The sequence below is a fragment of the Camelina sativa genome, chromosome 12, assembly GCF_030686135.1.
Source record: "Camelina sativa cultivar CO46 ecotype springtype chromosome 12, ASM3068613v1".
Lineage (NCBI taxonomy): Eukaryota > Viridiplantae > Streptophyta > Magnoliopsida > Brassicales > Brassicaceae > Camelina > Camelina sativa.
The window spans coordinates 62,779-76,662 of record NC_141891.1 but is presented as its reverse complement, the minus strand read 5'-3'; the positions used below and the strand labels follow the sequence as shown (position 1 = coordinate 76,662).

General features: G+C 39.0%; 3 protein-coding genes, 1 long non-coding RNA gene and 1 pseudogene across 14 annotated transcripts; 1 reads left to right on the top strand and 4 right to left on the bottom strand.

The window, feature by feature from the left end:
- Window positions 1-861: 861 nt before the first annotated feature.
- Window positions 862-3,662, bottom strand: LOC104729141 (uncharacterized). 3 transcript variants are annotated; one of them, XR_015574740.1, is made up of 5 exons: window positions 2,449-3,662; window positions 1,870-2,329; window positions 1,607-1,768; window positions 1,273-1,456; window positions 862-1,178 (listed from the first exon to the last, which is right to left on the bottom strand). XR_015574740.1 is itself a non-coding variant. In XM_010448034.3 (5 exons), exons 2-4 carry the CDS (start codon window positions 2,285-2,287, stop codon window positions 1,295-1,297), a joined length of 588 nt encoding a protein of 195 aa, XP_010446336.2. In that variant the 5' UTR covers window positions 2,288-2,329; window positions 2,449-3,662; the 3' UTR covers window positions 862-1,178; window positions 1,273-1,294. The 3 variants fall into 3 exon arrangements, 1 of the variants encoding a protein (XP_010446336.2); XR_015574741.1 differs by having other exon boundaries at window positions 1,685-1,768; XM_010448034.3 differs by having other exon boundaries at window positions 1,273-1,380; window positions 1,685-1,768.
- Window positions 3,663-4,778: 1,116 nt separating this feature from the next.
- On the bottom strand, window positions 4,779-5,230 carry LOC104729140 (uncharacterized). The gene is made up of 3 exons (XR_758231.3): window positions 5,210-5,230; window positions 5,019-5,074; window positions 4,779-4,825 (listed from the first exon to the last, which is right to left on the bottom strand). It is a non-coding gene; the product is annotated as an uncharacterized LOC104729140 (long non-coding RNA).
- A 2,131-nt stretch (window positions 5,231-7,361) lies between these two features.
- On the bottom strand, window positions 7,362-10,805 carry LOC104733064 (putative galacturonosyltransferase 3). Of its 8 annotated transcripts, none has more exons than XM_087478726.1 (9): window positions 10,566-10,805; window positions 10,429-10,481; window positions 10,252-10,312; window positions 10,088-10,138; window positions 9,874-10,002; window positions 9,435-9,575; window positions 9,013-9,347; window positions 7,968-8,925; window positions 7,362-7,866 (listed from the first exon to the last, which is right to left on the bottom strand). In XM_087478726.1, the coding sequence occupies exons 1-9, from the start codon at window positions 10,626-10,628 to the stop codon at window positions 7,591-7,593; spliced, it is 2,067 nt and encodes a 688-aa protein (XP_087334852.1). In that variant the 5' UTR covers window positions 10,629-10,805; the 3' UTR covers window positions 7,362-7,590. The 8 variants fall into 8 exon arrangements, with proteins under 8 accessions (XP_087334852.1, XP_087334856.1, XP_087334855.1 ...); XM_087478730.1 differs by having other exon boundaries at window positions 9,882-10,002; window positions 10,566-10,785; XM_087478729.1 differs by having other exon boundaries at window positions 9,435-9,571; window positions 10,566-10,756.
- A 30-nt stretch (window positions 10,806-10,835) lies between these two features.
- On the top strand, window positions 10,836-12,225 carry LOC104729137 (uncharacterized). The gene is made up of 5 exons (XM_019233860.2): window positions 10,836-10,969; window positions 11,060-11,243; window positions 11,369-11,575; window positions 11,654-11,845; window positions 11,937-12,225. Exons 1-5 carry the CDS (start codon window positions 10,887-10,889, stop codon window positions 12,081-12,083), a joined length of 813 nt encoding a protein of 270 aa, XP_019089405.2. The 5' UTR covers window positions 10,836-10,886; the 3' UTR covers window positions 12,084-12,225.
- On the bottom strand, window positions 12,147-13,637 carry LOC104729138 (amino acid transporter AVT3C pseudogene; annotated as a pseudogene). The gene has a single exon (XR_015574739.1). The product of XR_015574739.1 is annotated as an amino acid transporter AVT3C pseudogene (transcript).
- Window positions 13,638-13,884: the final 247 nt, after the last annotated feature.

Below are 13,884 nucleotides of genomic sequence, written 5' to 3'. Positions count from 1 at the left end.
TCTCACTTCTTTAATCTCATTAATATTACACATTACATATGGTTATTTAACTAATACTCCATATATTAGTAGTAAACTTCAATGAGGCTAAGGGAATCCTAATAAACAAAACAGCATATCTGAATGAAGAAGATCTATTTATGTTATGCTTCATAACAAAAAATCGTATTTTATAATGAGATATGTACTGTATGTGGTGTGCCATGCCATCCATTGATTAACTCACCACCACAGATACGCAGACTTAACCGCAATATACTGAAATTACGCTGGGATAAGTTAGTTTCTTATAACAAAAAGAGGGAAACTAATTATGGAATGCCGCCGATACATATATAAATTATGCACATCAAAGTTTTTATTAATTGATTAAATTATACCAAAAATAATATAGTACAGTATGTGTATTTTATTTGGATGACATCATGAAGCTCTTTAGTAAATTAAGCGGAAACAGCTGAAGTCAACAACCTAATCACAATCGTCCACGTATTGTAAATGTATACATTGTTTTTTTTTGTTGTTGTTGTTGTTGCTGTTGTTATGTTATTAGTGTATTTAGTAGTGGATCATTCATTATACAACTACTAGTAGTAAATTAATTAAAAGGGATGGACATCCAATGCTCCTCTCTTACAGACCAGAAATGTCAAATAGCCTCCCTCTCCACTCTCCTATATAATTTAAATTTGTTGTTGATAAATTGCCAAACTTGTTGACTCTCTCTCTCTCTGTATCATCAATTTAAAACCCAATCTCTTCATATCTCCTATACATTAATACTATATATATAAGGGATACATATAATAAATAAGATGCATGGACTTGGTAGTATTCGGTTGTATGTGTAGAGAATAGAGATACAATTACAATGGGATCTTCTTATAATAATACCAAGTGACGTGCCACAGTTGTCTCAGGAGTTTTGAAGGAATATTGAAATCCCACTGCCCATAACTCGTGGGGCTTAGATCATCTCTTACATGGTATTGTTGTACATTCCAGATAATGAATTCCTCTTACGGAGGGGACAAATTAAAAGATAGACTCACCCGACAAAATCTACTCTTACATGGTATCACAACTACTGTAGCAATGCCTCTTCGCCCTCGCCCTCATTGTTAATTTCCCTTTCTTCTTCGCTTTTGTGTTCATCCACATCAGTGCGTTCTTGCCTTCTGGAAAAGTAATCACAACATCATACTCTATCATCAGTCTAACAGCACAAAAAAATGATTACAGTACGGTCTACGGTTAACAAACAACACTTACATTTCCCATTTTCCTTTCTCTCTTACTCTCTGTCATTTGATGAAGTTTTTAGACTGTTCACAGACCGTCCTAACACGTTTAAAGCCGCTACACGCTGCATCTCTCTCGCTGCACCAGGAGGACCACCAACAGATTCTTTATAGCAAAATACTTTCTTATGACATACCGTTACAAACCTATAAGCCTAGCACAAAACTCTACTGTAAATAATAGGTACGGTTACATACATATTCACTTTTCATATCACAAACAAAGGCTTCCTTTCTTTTCAATCACGCAGGGTTGTTGGTCTAAATATGCTGTGACTAATGTAGTCTATAGTTGTCATACCAACCTTAATCTGATTCTGAGCCAAACAGTACCCTTTCTATCAGGTCTCAATTGATGTTGGTAGGAAAGAGAGAACGAGTACCTTCCTCGAGAGAGAACTGAATAGACCTCTTTTCCAACTCAACAGCATGCTTGCTAAGCTCGGAGGAGGGAAGTGACCAAAGCACTGACAGTATAAATATAGCAAAGTGATCCGAATTAGAGTGACATATATATCTATCTTATCTATCTTAATTATAGAAAAAAGATGGTGAAGGGGTAGCTTACTCTGTACATGATCGTTATGATCGAATTCATTAAGCTTATTAAGAAGCGTTTGAAGATGATCGTAACGCTCTTCCCAGTCTAACCTATGGCTGGACGGTCCCTGTGGGGAAGAGCTAACCACAGCCACAGCCACGGTTGGTGGTTCCTTAGGCGGAGTTGTGCTTGCAGCAGCAGCAGTAGCAGCAGCAGCAGCAGCTTTGGAAGTGTCAACCTCGACTCTTCTGCGGACATATACAAGTCGCCCGCTTGCAACATTAGTGGCCGGAGATAATGGATTCACAGGAGAGTTCGTCGGAGGTTTCTTTACCCCAAGTGATATCGAATCTTGTTGGACGGGTGTGTTCTTGCTTTGTGAATCATTTGATGGAGTCTTTGCTCCGCCATCGGAATCGGGAATTGCAGAATCACAAGGTTCCATATCGATGAAGACCTCCTAACTAACTACTACTACTACTTACTACTGTAAAAAGCAAGAAGCTAAATAAGGACAGCGATTCATTCGAGCGCACAAACCCAGACTAGGATTTTAAAAATTTGGAGACTTCATGATGAATTAAGAAGAATCGGAGGGATTTTTACCTGGAGAATGGAGATGGCGACGGATCGATGCTCTGATGAGCGTGCCCGTTGCGTTTTCTTCTCTTTTCTTTTAAGAGGAGAGCAATGATGGGCCAATCTAAGGCCGTTTATATGAGCCCACTTTAACAAGAATCAGTTTACATGGGCCTTATACTAGTTTAAATGGAGCCTTCTTACCTTTTAAAGCCTACGTGGAATGTCTTGATTAATATATTTGGAGATTAAATAAAAACGACGGGATGTGCTGCTTCAAAAACTCAAACGGACTGCAGTTTTTATTAGCTGGCAGCCAGGTTATATCCGACATTTAGCTCTACACGGAAACGGTCAAAATGAAGTGTCCTTACGTGCTCTATGTCGCGTGGTTCAACACGCGCCAAAATCTGCCATCTATAGCCCAGGGATTTTGCTCTATTTTCAACAATTTTTAACTGCGCGTGGGGGAATTTTTTGTCTTGTTTTTTTCTATCCTTTACATCCGACCCGTCGCTTTAAAGCGATTTTTAAACCCTTTTTCAATTAAAAAAACTAACTGAAAACGTATAATTTATTTTCTAAACTATATATCATGACGAAAAAATCTCAAATACGTGGGCAAGTTTCTTTTAGAATAACTTATATTTTTATATCTGTATGACTTTTTAGTGCTTATAGCTATCTCTTGTACGTGACTACGTTCTACTAATTTGCAAAAAAGTTAAACTCTGTCAAACAATCTGTTTTTTAGCATAATTTTATTTTGAAAATACAATAATTAAGTACAATTCTTATGAGAACTAGTGTATTTGTATTTTACGCAGCATAATCTCTCCTTTTTTTTGGTTTTTATGCAACAATTTTTGTTAGTCTTTAACATTATTTAACGTTCGAACAAAAACATCAAAAAAGTGAATAGCTTTTTGCTTCGAATAACGTAAGTGGTATTTAAGTTACTCATTCGCGGCAAATTTCGTAAATCTTATTTTTGAACAAACATCAATGTAATGGACTTATAAAATTACTACTGAGCTATTATGTAGAGTCTCATGGGCTAGAAAAACATAAGACACGTTGGAAGATTCAATTCCTCACTTTTATTCATATCCACAACTTAGGCTTTGATTAGAAGAGCGGATGAAGAAGCTTTTTTAATTTTATCATCCAATCAACATTTATTAGGAAAGCATATAAGAGACCATTTAGAAGCTGCAGATGTTCTCATATGCTATCTTCCTATATGCTATTATTTGAAGCATTTCTCAAGCATTTAACTCTAAAATATTAATATATATTAAAATAATTTTAAATAATTAATTTATTTTGTAAAAATAGAAAATTATAATCTTATAAAAGATAAATTTATTTGTTATAATATAATATATATGAGAAACTACTTAATGTTATTATTTAAAATAATATAATAATTTATTTAATACATTAAAATATTAATATGGATATAACATTTATAATATATATTATTGTTTTATTTTAGTTTAATATGTTATATTATATATATTTTTAAAATTTATTGAAATTAAAAATGTAAATATAGATATAAATTTTATAAAAAATTATAATATATATAGTAATTATTTGTAATTAATGCGTAACATTATAAATATATATATTTAAAATTTATTAAATTACACATTTATATATAAAATTTAATAAAATTTATAAAATGAAAAATATATTTTAAAAAATTATATAGCAATGAGTGATAATTAATTTTTTAAAATGAAACACATTTAAATTATATTTATTTAATTAATATTATATATTAAATATAAATATAATATCTAATACTTCACTGTTATACCAATCAACTAAATGTGTTATATTAATCAGAGCATACAGCTTATGCACCTTAATGCTTATGATGCATAATGCTAATGCTCTAGTATATGTTGTTCCAATCAAGCCCTTATTATTTAAATCCAAAACAAACACAACAACAAATGGGTTTTTTTCCTCGTACAAATCCCATTATGCCCTCTCTTTGTTTTTTTTTGGTAAAAAAGTTATCTCCACAGGCAAATAAATAAATTTAATTGACCCTTATACGGAGAGAAAGGGGAAAACAAAAAATATTGGATTTTAATAGAAAGAAATAAAACTTGTTTGTACCTTAGAGCATCTTTATTGGTAGGTTTGTATTTTTGCAGTTCTTATTTTTTTAGTATTAATTATTAAAAAGTGTAATTTTATAAAATAAGAACTTTTTGTTTGTTAATTAAAATTGTACTCCTCCAATGGTAAACTCTTATAAGTGAGGTTCTTAGTTTTAAAAAAAAAAACATATGAGAGTAGAAACTAAGAAGTTGCAGCAAAACATTAGTTGACAATCAGACCTTCAAATCTTGTAATGAAGCAGATGATGGGAGCTCACGTACAATAACTGCAAGACAAAAAAAGCCATCCAAGAATCAGAAGGAGTGAAGTGAGACCAAATATTATTCTCAAAGCACAAGATAAAAGGAAGTTAAACCCGAAAACAGCTGAAACGAGAAAGAGAACACAACATCAGATAACTAGGTAAGTCTCAAAATCCATGTAAAAAGAAGAACGAGAGAAGAACATAGTTAACTTACCTTAAGCCAATGACTTACCCGTCCCTCCATATTGATGGTCGTTGGTTTTTCAACTCCTGAGAGGAAAACAAAAAGGTCATATCAACAGTTGTTTCACTATATTGAAAAAGAGAGAGTGAATATGGGAGATTAGGAAGACAAACAAAAAAGAATACTCCACAATCAAACCATCACCGAGAGATTCTTAGTACCAGAAACCACAAAAGAAGACCTGCATCAAAGAGAGAGAGAGTGAGACCCAAAAAAAATCGTTAAATCAAACAGAGAGACAAGGATGAATAAAAAAACTAGAAGATCTTAGTACCCTCTTCCTCAATCGTTAACTTAAGCAGTCTGTTTAAGTCTTCTTCTTCACTCTTCAATCCATCTCTCTGAGATAAAGTACACTTGAGTATTCTTCTTCATTCTTCAATACAACTATGTGACCTAGCTGCAAAACATATACAGAACTATATTAAAACCATACAATTAATTTATTAACAAGATCCGGTTAACCGGAAAGTATGAGAACGACGGAGGAGAGAAAAGGTGAGAAACACCGTTTTAGATTTATCCAATAAAAGTTTGTTACAAGCTGTTAAACCAATCCTAATTAAATTCTTAGTTTATATACTTGACTAAGATATAAAACAAGATAACCAGTTTTAACCAATACACATAACCGAAGTAAACCATCACATCTAATAGTAATACACCCCCCTCAAATCTTTATCTCCGAAGAAGGTGGAAGATAAAGATTTGACAAGGACATTTTCTGAAGTAAACCATGAAAGGGACCTGGATGTACAGGCTTAGTAAGAATGTCAGCATGTTGTTCTTCGGTAGGGACGTGAAGAGCCTTGAGATTACCAGCTTTGATCTGATTTCGTACGGTATGGCAGTCAATCTCGATATACTTCGTCCGTTCGTGAAACACTGGGTTCATGGCAATATGCATAGCAGATTTGTTATCACAAAAGAGCTTAGCCGGACAAGTAGCTTTGATATGCAAGTCCTTCAGAAGCTGCTGCAACCAAATAATCTCACAAGTGGCCTGTGCCATGCTCCTATATTCAGATTCAGTGCTACTTCTACTAGTGACAGCCTGCTTCTTAGACTTCCAACAAATCAACGATGTGCCTAAGTAAACACAGTAACCTGTCACTGATCGTCTTGTCTCCTTGCAGGTAGTCCAATCTACATCCGAGAAAGCATTCAAGCAAAGTTCAGACGAAGCAGAGTACATGAGACCTAATGTCATCGACATATACAAGTACAGCCACAAGAGAAAGATCACCAGGTGATGTCACAAAGATTTTAACAAAAAGAGTATTATCAGCCGGTGATTGAACATAGTTGGCACCCAGTAAAACCGACGATAAACATTTATATCACTGTCGTGACGCCTGCTTCAATCCATATAAGGACTTGAGTAAACGACACACATGAGTACGAGGAAGGATAGTACCAGGTGGAGGCGTATATCCTTGAGGCAAGCTCATATATATCTCTTCTTCCAAGTCGCCATGGAGAAAATCATTAGGCACATCCATCTGTGTAAGACTCCATCCTCGGATTGCAGCGAGTCCTAATAACAACTTAACACTCGTAAGCTTAGCAACAGGGGAGAAGGTCTCCAAGTAATCAATGCCTTCCTGTTGTGTAAACCTCTGTGCCACAAGTCTTGCTTTGTAACGCTCTACAGAGCCATCAGAATTGTATTTGATGGTAAACACCCACTTGCAGCCGATCACATGCTTATCTGCAGGTAACGTCTCAACAACAAAAGTCTTGTTAAGCTCAAGAGCATGTAACTCCTCATTTGCTGCATTAATCCACCTCACTGATTTCATAGCTTGATGGAAAGTTTTTGGTTCAGTTTCGAGATTATAAGAGAAGATATAAGACTGAAAAAGAGGAGTATATCGATCTAGGGTGCAAACAGAGGAGAGGGGATATGGTGTTGTCTTTTTAGGTAAGGCGAGAAGGTTAGATGGAAGAGTAGGATCTGTAGGTGGTAATGAAGATATAGAAGGGATGAGAGAACAATGATACTCGGATAGATAGCTAGGTGCTTTCAAGTTACGTTTAGGCCTAGCAATAGGAACAACAGAAAGATCTGTATCAGTTGTCTCTGTACTAGCACTAATGTTACTATCCTGGTTTTCTAATGGCGGTATCAATGATGGTATTGATGTAGAAGGATCAGTAGGTATCAGTAGAAAGAGAAGCACAAGCTGAAATATGGGAAGGAAAGCGATTAGTGAAGCAAAACATATGACATGCTTTTCTAGATCTCGTAACAGCAATGATGGGCCAATCTAAGGCCCATTAATGTGAAGAAACTGATACATATTAGGCCCATTTCACGTTCAAGATGAGCTTTTTTATTTGGGTCGGTGAAATATGATTTTTTGGTTAAATAAGTTGCTAAAACCAAAAAAAAAAAAAAAACAAGAGTTACTACTATATTTCATACTACTGTGATAGTAATAAATCATCCCTCTCTGTTGGTTCCTTTCCTTGCTATGGTTGGTATACTGAAAACAATTTTACTTCCCCCCTGTGCTTCATCTACCTCCTCTCTCTTCATTCATTCGTTGATGTTGCAGCGACGGAGATATGGATTATCGTACTCAACGTACTTGGACCAGTATGCTTTGTACTTGGCAAATGCCAAACCCAGCCATGGCTTATAGTTCCCATTGTAATGCACTACCGCTGCATTCTCTATTGCTGTTTGGTTCAGCGCCGGGTCATACCCCAGCCCCAGTACGTGCCAGCTCCTCTCCATTGCATATGTCAGGTTGTAAAATGTTATCAGCCCCGGCGGCAACGATCCCAGCTTCCACAGTGTTCTGTCTTCATTCTGAATCACACACACCCCACAAGATATTATTATAGACACACACAGCCTTTTACTTACTATACATGTCTCTTCAAAATTCAATCATGAAATATATGCCTTACCATGTCTTGCCAATAGTGATATATCCCTGTAATGTTCCGTTTCCTCCACTCTTTCAGGTCAAACATATTCATCCCAAATGCCCACCCGCAAGCACCTGCGTCGAAATTCTCTGAGATCTTTGGATTTGAGAAGTTGAGGTACTTGTCAAATCTGTGGAAGCTCTCCTTGCACGTCTCCACCGCACCATTCACTTTTCCTTGCATGTCTACTGCCCAAAGAGGTGCCAGGTCCTTTTGCACCACAATATCATCGTCTAAAAACAGAATCTTGTCCAGCTTCGGGTAAACCTCTGGAAGGTAGAACCTGAGATGATTCAGCATTGATAGATACTTTGGGTTGCGGTACTTAAGATTGTCTGCGCCAGCAGAGATAGATGAAGGATGATTTGCTTTGAAATAGTATTCTTTCAGCCTTGCAGATTCAAGCTGCCGTAGAACAGAGCAATAAGAGGAGTTCAGCCACTTAAAATCATTGATGTTTTCAACTTGAATTGTGGCATCGGCAGGAGCACCGATGCGAAACCACATCTTCATTGCAGCAAAGTTCAATTTGTCAGTTACTATATGGAACACATGCTTCTGCGGCTCCTTTGCATTCAAAACAGTGGAATTAACCACCACAGATGTGGCCAGAACATTATCCGAAAATATCGCATAGTGATAGAGAGAAGGATCTTCAAACTTTTTTCGACTGACATCCTCTTTGACTGCATCCTCTTTATTGAAACCTAGGATAAAATAGTCTGCCGCTAACTGCAGACTCAGGCAATGCAATGGCTTGGGAAAGGTTTTGGCAGCTAGCTGAATTAAGAAGGTGCCCTTTTTCTTCAGTCCATCTACATTGCGTTCTGTGGATTGAAGCATGGCCCGGAATTTTTTTGCAAGTTCATGGCAGTCATATAACTCGTCTTTTGCAAGAGAGAGGGCGTGGCCCATGGCTTTTGCTTGATCAAGAGCGCTAGCAAATAAAAAAGGGATGTCAAAAAATCAACAAATAAAAGTTGCCTGACTAATCCATGTTGGCAAGAGGAATGTAAAGAAGTACCTTGAAGGAAGGTCAGCATCAGAGGTTGCTTTCCCTATAACACGTTGATTTTCTCCATACTGCTGCATCAAGAATGCGTACAGATTGGTTACATTTTTTGATTTGGCAATATTTGCATATGCTTTTGCCATTATGATCTGGTCTCTCATAAGCTTCAAGATAGCATCAGCATTTGGACTCTCATAGTCTCTCCTCCATATGCTGTATTTCCCAATGACTGAGTTCTCAAAGTTGGTAGACTTCTCAATGGCTGCTTCTTGCATCTGCTCGTCAGTTTCCTTTTCTTGTTGTATCAGCTCCCGAGTTCGTTGACCTCTCCTTTCCTGACGTAAAATCTGAAAGATATACAAATTGTTACAGTCCCAGTCATCTATAACCAACGCATACAGAGGTTACAAAAAGAAGGCTATTTGACAGATCACCTGACGCTTCAGTTTTGCTGGGTTAGCGACTTCCACGTGTGGAAACTGATTGTCGGTTTCATCAGACTGATTGGTTGTAGAATGACTTGCAGTGTCTTCCATTCTTGTATTATTTTGAAACGAATCCCGTGCTATCACTAGCTAATTTCATTTTTTTAAAAAAATGTCATCAACCAGAGAAGGAATAGTATGAGCAAGCTTAAGGATAAATCCAAGGGAACGAAAAGAAATCTCTAATATCTTTCTAGCCTCTGCGAGGAAACTCAGAATCAGATCACACATGGTTAGAACAAAGGAAGATCATGAGAGAAGAAGAGTGGTAAGAAATCACTTCACAGACTAGAATTAGTGCATAGGTAGGATGGATATACGGAACTAATGATCAAATCATATAAAAACAAGAAACAAAGTCTTAAACAGACATGAAATGTGTTGGTACCTGCGAACCTTTTTTGTTGCCGCTAACTTGATTCTCCAAAACCCAAGAAGATGAAAGATCCCCCATTTTCACCCTACCAAGCCGCATATGGCCATAATGGTCACTGTATGTGGCAACTATGTTCACATCCTTGAGGTAACAAAAAAACCTATTAGAAGTAGGAAGCATTGATATATGTAGTATTATGATTAAGAGAAAGAAGAGCCTTACTTACTTTGAGATCTGGATCGTAGTGTAGAGCAGCCGCTGAGGAAGCGTGCGCATCCTGAATGAAGTCATTTTAGTGGATACCCAAAAATCAATCACAAGCTATATATATAGTTATAGACAGAGAGCCCCAAAGAAGTGTGATAACTGAATCTAGGGAATGAATGAGACCTCTAGATTATTACACCCACGACAATCTTGCAGCGGACGATAAGCTTTAAGTTCTCTGTGGCTGCCACAAGGAAGCATCATGGCAACAAAGAAAAAGAATCAACAAATAGAACAGTGTAGCCAAAAAAAAAAGAAAAGACGAGCTTCCGGAAGAAGAGAGAGATATAATATCATTACGGTGCTTGTGACTCAGAAATGGCTCCACCGACATGAACAGCATGTAGCAATACCTGCCAATCGTTGATCAAGAGACACTCTTGTTAGTTTAAAATTTGGAATCATATGGAACTGAAAACAAATCAAAGAGTAGGTACCAGGCATAAGAAGGCGTGAACGGAGCATCTCGAGAACGTCATCTGGATCTGACGGATAGACATCACCACATCATCGCCGCCGGCGAATGTAAGTAGAAAGAATCGCTCGCCGCAGATTTTCTTATTAAAAAAAGCAAATTAGTCGGGAGGGAGAGGTTTGTAGAAACGTGCACGTGTTGCCGTTTCGTGGTAACAAGAACCACACGCACTTCTTAAGTAGAACAAAAAAAAAAGAGAGACGACTTTGTTGTTTTATATTTTAAAAGCAGAGAGAGATGGTCACGTCGGTCGTTGTCGTTGGTTCTGGGTGGAGAAGAGAGAATGTGCATAGCAGTGTTTCTTTGGCAATCGCATCCGCTTTACCCTTTCCTTCTATTTCTGAACAGAGATGAAGATCACAACAGGTGGTGATTGAAATAAAACCCCCTCCTCCTCCTCTTAAATCGCTTCAAAGTTTATGTAATGATGTTTGATGTTTATGTATATTGCCCAAGGCCGACGGAGGCGCTGCGTTGGTGGGAAGACGGAGAGACGTTGGGAGGAAGAGACCTGGTTGGCGGCGGGACGTGGCTGGGCTGCACTAGGCAAGGCCGGATCGCTTTCCTCACCAATTTCAGGGAAGCCTCATCCTTCCCTGCTGCTAAATCCCGTGGAGATCTGCCTCTTCGTTACTTGCAGGTATGGTCTAGTCTACTCTAATATTATATATTATTATGCTGCTTCTGTCTGTCTGTCTGTATGATAGAGATGTTCAGACTGAGAGAGGAGGAGTTTTCTTGTTTTTTTGGTAATGAGAACAACAGAGCCGTAAGAGTCCGGCCGAGTTTGCCGAGGATATCCACGATGAAATTTCTCTTTACAATGGCTTCAACCTGGTAGTCGCTCATGTCTTGTCCAAATCAATGGTTTACATTACAAACCGGCCTCTCCACGGTGACAAGCTCGTGACTCAAGTCTCTCCGGGGATCCATGTCCTTTCCAACGCCAACCTCGACTCTCCTTGGCCCAAGGTATAAACTCTTCTTGCTGTTATTTCTGTCTTGCAGACTCCCCTATTGCGCCTCCTCTTTTTGTTTTTGTCTCTGCAGTGTGTGAGGCTGAGAGAGGGTTTTCAACAGCTTCTCGCTGAGAACCGGAGCAGTGAATTCCCCGTGAAGACCATGGTGGAGCAGGTGATGACCAATACTGTCAAGGACCAAGACACCGAGCTGCCTCACGTTTACACACCAGAGACGGAATACCAACTCAGCTCCATCTTCGTCGACATGCACAGACCAACTGTAATCTTTTCTTCTTTTAGAGTATATATTTTTGCTTTCACTCTTTTCTATGACTCATATTCCAGTATCACTCACTCACTCTTGGATACAGGGGCGTTATGGGACCAGAAGCATCTCCACGATCAGCATCAAGTCCCATGGTGAGGTATGCTTCTACGAGAGGCATCTTGAAGAAGGTGATTCATGGAAGGAGCACACTCAACAGTTTGTAATTATAGAAAACGACGAGAGCATTTGATCAGCTTGCCAACCTTAACATTGAGTACCCAAAGCTCTCACATATATTGTGTATGTATGTATGTAAACACAAAACAGAAGAGCTCATCTCTATCATTCCAAGCATCAGACAGAATACAAATACAATCACAATACTTTTAAAACAGCAAATCCCCATATACAGTACATAATGGCACACTTACACATTTATTGGACACAAGTATGTAGAAAACTTTCTCCAATCCTCTCACGCTTACACTTTGACCGAGAAGATCTCATTGAGGGAACTCCAAGTTCCAGACACAGCAAGAGCCACACCGAGTCCCACAATCGCTGTGTCGGAACTCCATTGAATCCACCCCATCTCTTCCTTGAAGACCAATAAATGGAACAACGCAGGCAACACAAACCCTAACACACAGCAAGTGCTGCTGCCGACCAAGGACAAAAAATCAGTAAAGTTTGGCACAAAGAGAGCCACAAGAGTCACTACCAAGACGAGTAGCCATCTCAGCCAGGCAGAGTACATCCCACGAGAGAAACGCCTCTCCACTATCTCAAAGACTGGATTCATCATCAAGGGGAAGGTGAAAAAGAGGTTGACGCACAATCCAAGCTGAACAACAGTGCTAATAAGGCCTGCACCCAAGTTTGACGTGATTATGTCCATGGTGTCTTCACCAAAAGCCAAGTAGCCTAGGAAACCGAAGGAAATGTAAATGAGAGAGATGAATCCCATGCCGAGTGCCAAGACTTTGCCAAACTTGTCCTTGTCCTTCATCTCGGATTCAAGGGGCAAGACCATTCCAACACCTTCGAAAGAATAGACAGCGACGCCCATCCCATACAAGAAGAGAGACATACCGCCAAAGGCAACCACGTCAGGCCTTTGCTTGAGTATAATCATGGAATCCTCAACAATGACAACACCCATAGCGGCAAGATCAATAACGTCGGCGAAAATGCTAAGAGGGGCCAAGTGAGTGAGGGTCTTAATGGAATTCAAACCCAGCTGAAAGGGGAAGCATGCCCAAATGTAGAGACTCTTGGAGGAGACGCCAAAGAAATCAGAACCCAGCCTAGTAATCTGATGCCTGAGACTGGTTGGGGAATCAGGATCGAATAGATTGGCTAAAGTAGTGCCGATGAAGATGAGATAACCGACACAAAAACCAGCTTGAGATAAGATGATAAATAAGTCAACGACGATCCTGCCGAAGGAGCCGCAGACGGCAAATCCAAGGTCACCAAAAGAGCCGATCTTGGAGGAGGAGGACTTGGAGACGCCATTGAAAGAGTCGAGCTTGCGGCGGGTATGGACAAGGAGCATCATGCAGTGATGGGTCAAAACGGAGACGGAGACGAGAAGGAGGACGCCCATGAGCCATCCGGTTCGCTTGAAGGCGTAGGGAAGACCAAGAACCCCAGCGCCGACGACAGCGATGAAGACGTTGGCGAAGGTCTTGAATTGGCTGGACAGGGGAGGTCCCTTGCCAAGAAGAGGCGTGTCCTCTCTAGCAGGCGGTGGTATTTTAAGGGTATAAGAGGAGGAGCTAGCTTCGTTCTCAAACCCCATCTGAGAATTGAGATGAGATGGAACAAACTCTTTCTTCTTCTTTCTGGGAAAGAATCAATCAAAGAAGAAGGAAATAAAAATGTGAGGACAGCAAGATAATTGGATGAATAGCGTGTAGGTTGGAGTCCTTTGAGCTGTCGCCGTCGCCGTCGTCGTCGTATTCGAATTAGAGCTACCTGGTTAGAGATAGAGAGAGAGAGAGAGAGATCTATTTATGGATGATATGTAATGAAATGATTTGGTCATC

Coding starts and splice junctions, on each gene's coding strand:
- LOC104733064 (XM_087478726.1), bottom strand. CDS start 10,628: ATGTCTATCCGTCAGATCCAGATGACGTTCTCGAGATGCTCCGTTCAC. Junction 8,926..9,012: donor GATGCTGACCTTCCTTCAAG/GTACTTCTTTAC, acceptor TTTATTTGCTAG/CGCTCTTGATCAAGCAAAAG. Junction 7,867..7,967: donor ATCACTATTGGCAAGACATG/GTAAGGCATATA, acceptor TGTGTGATTCAG/AATGAAGACAGAACACTGTG.
- LOC104729137 (XM_019233860.2), top strand. CDS start 10,887: ATGTGCATAGCAGTGTTTCTTTGGCAATCGCATCCGCTTTACCCTTTC. Junction 10,970..11,059: donor AGAGATGAAGATCACAACAG/GTGGTGATTGAA, acceptor ATATTGCCCAAG/GCCGACGGAGGCGCTGCGTT. Junction 11,576..11,653: donor TCGACTCTCCTTGGCCCAAG/GTATAAACTCTT, acceptor TTGTCTCTGCAG/TGTGTGAGGCTGAGAGAGGG.
- LOC104729141 (XM_010448034.3), bottom strand. CDS start 2,287: ATGGAACCTTGTGATTCTGCAATTCCCGATTCCGATGGCGGAGCAAAG. Junction 1,769..1,869: donor TCATAACGATCATGTACAGA/GTAAGCTACCCC, acceptor TTATACTGTCAG/TGCTTTGGTCACTTCCCTCC. Junction 1,381..1,684: donor TCAGTTCTCTCTCGAGGAAG/GTACTCGTTCTC, acceptor CTCCTGGTGCAG/CGAGAGAGATGCAGCGTGTA.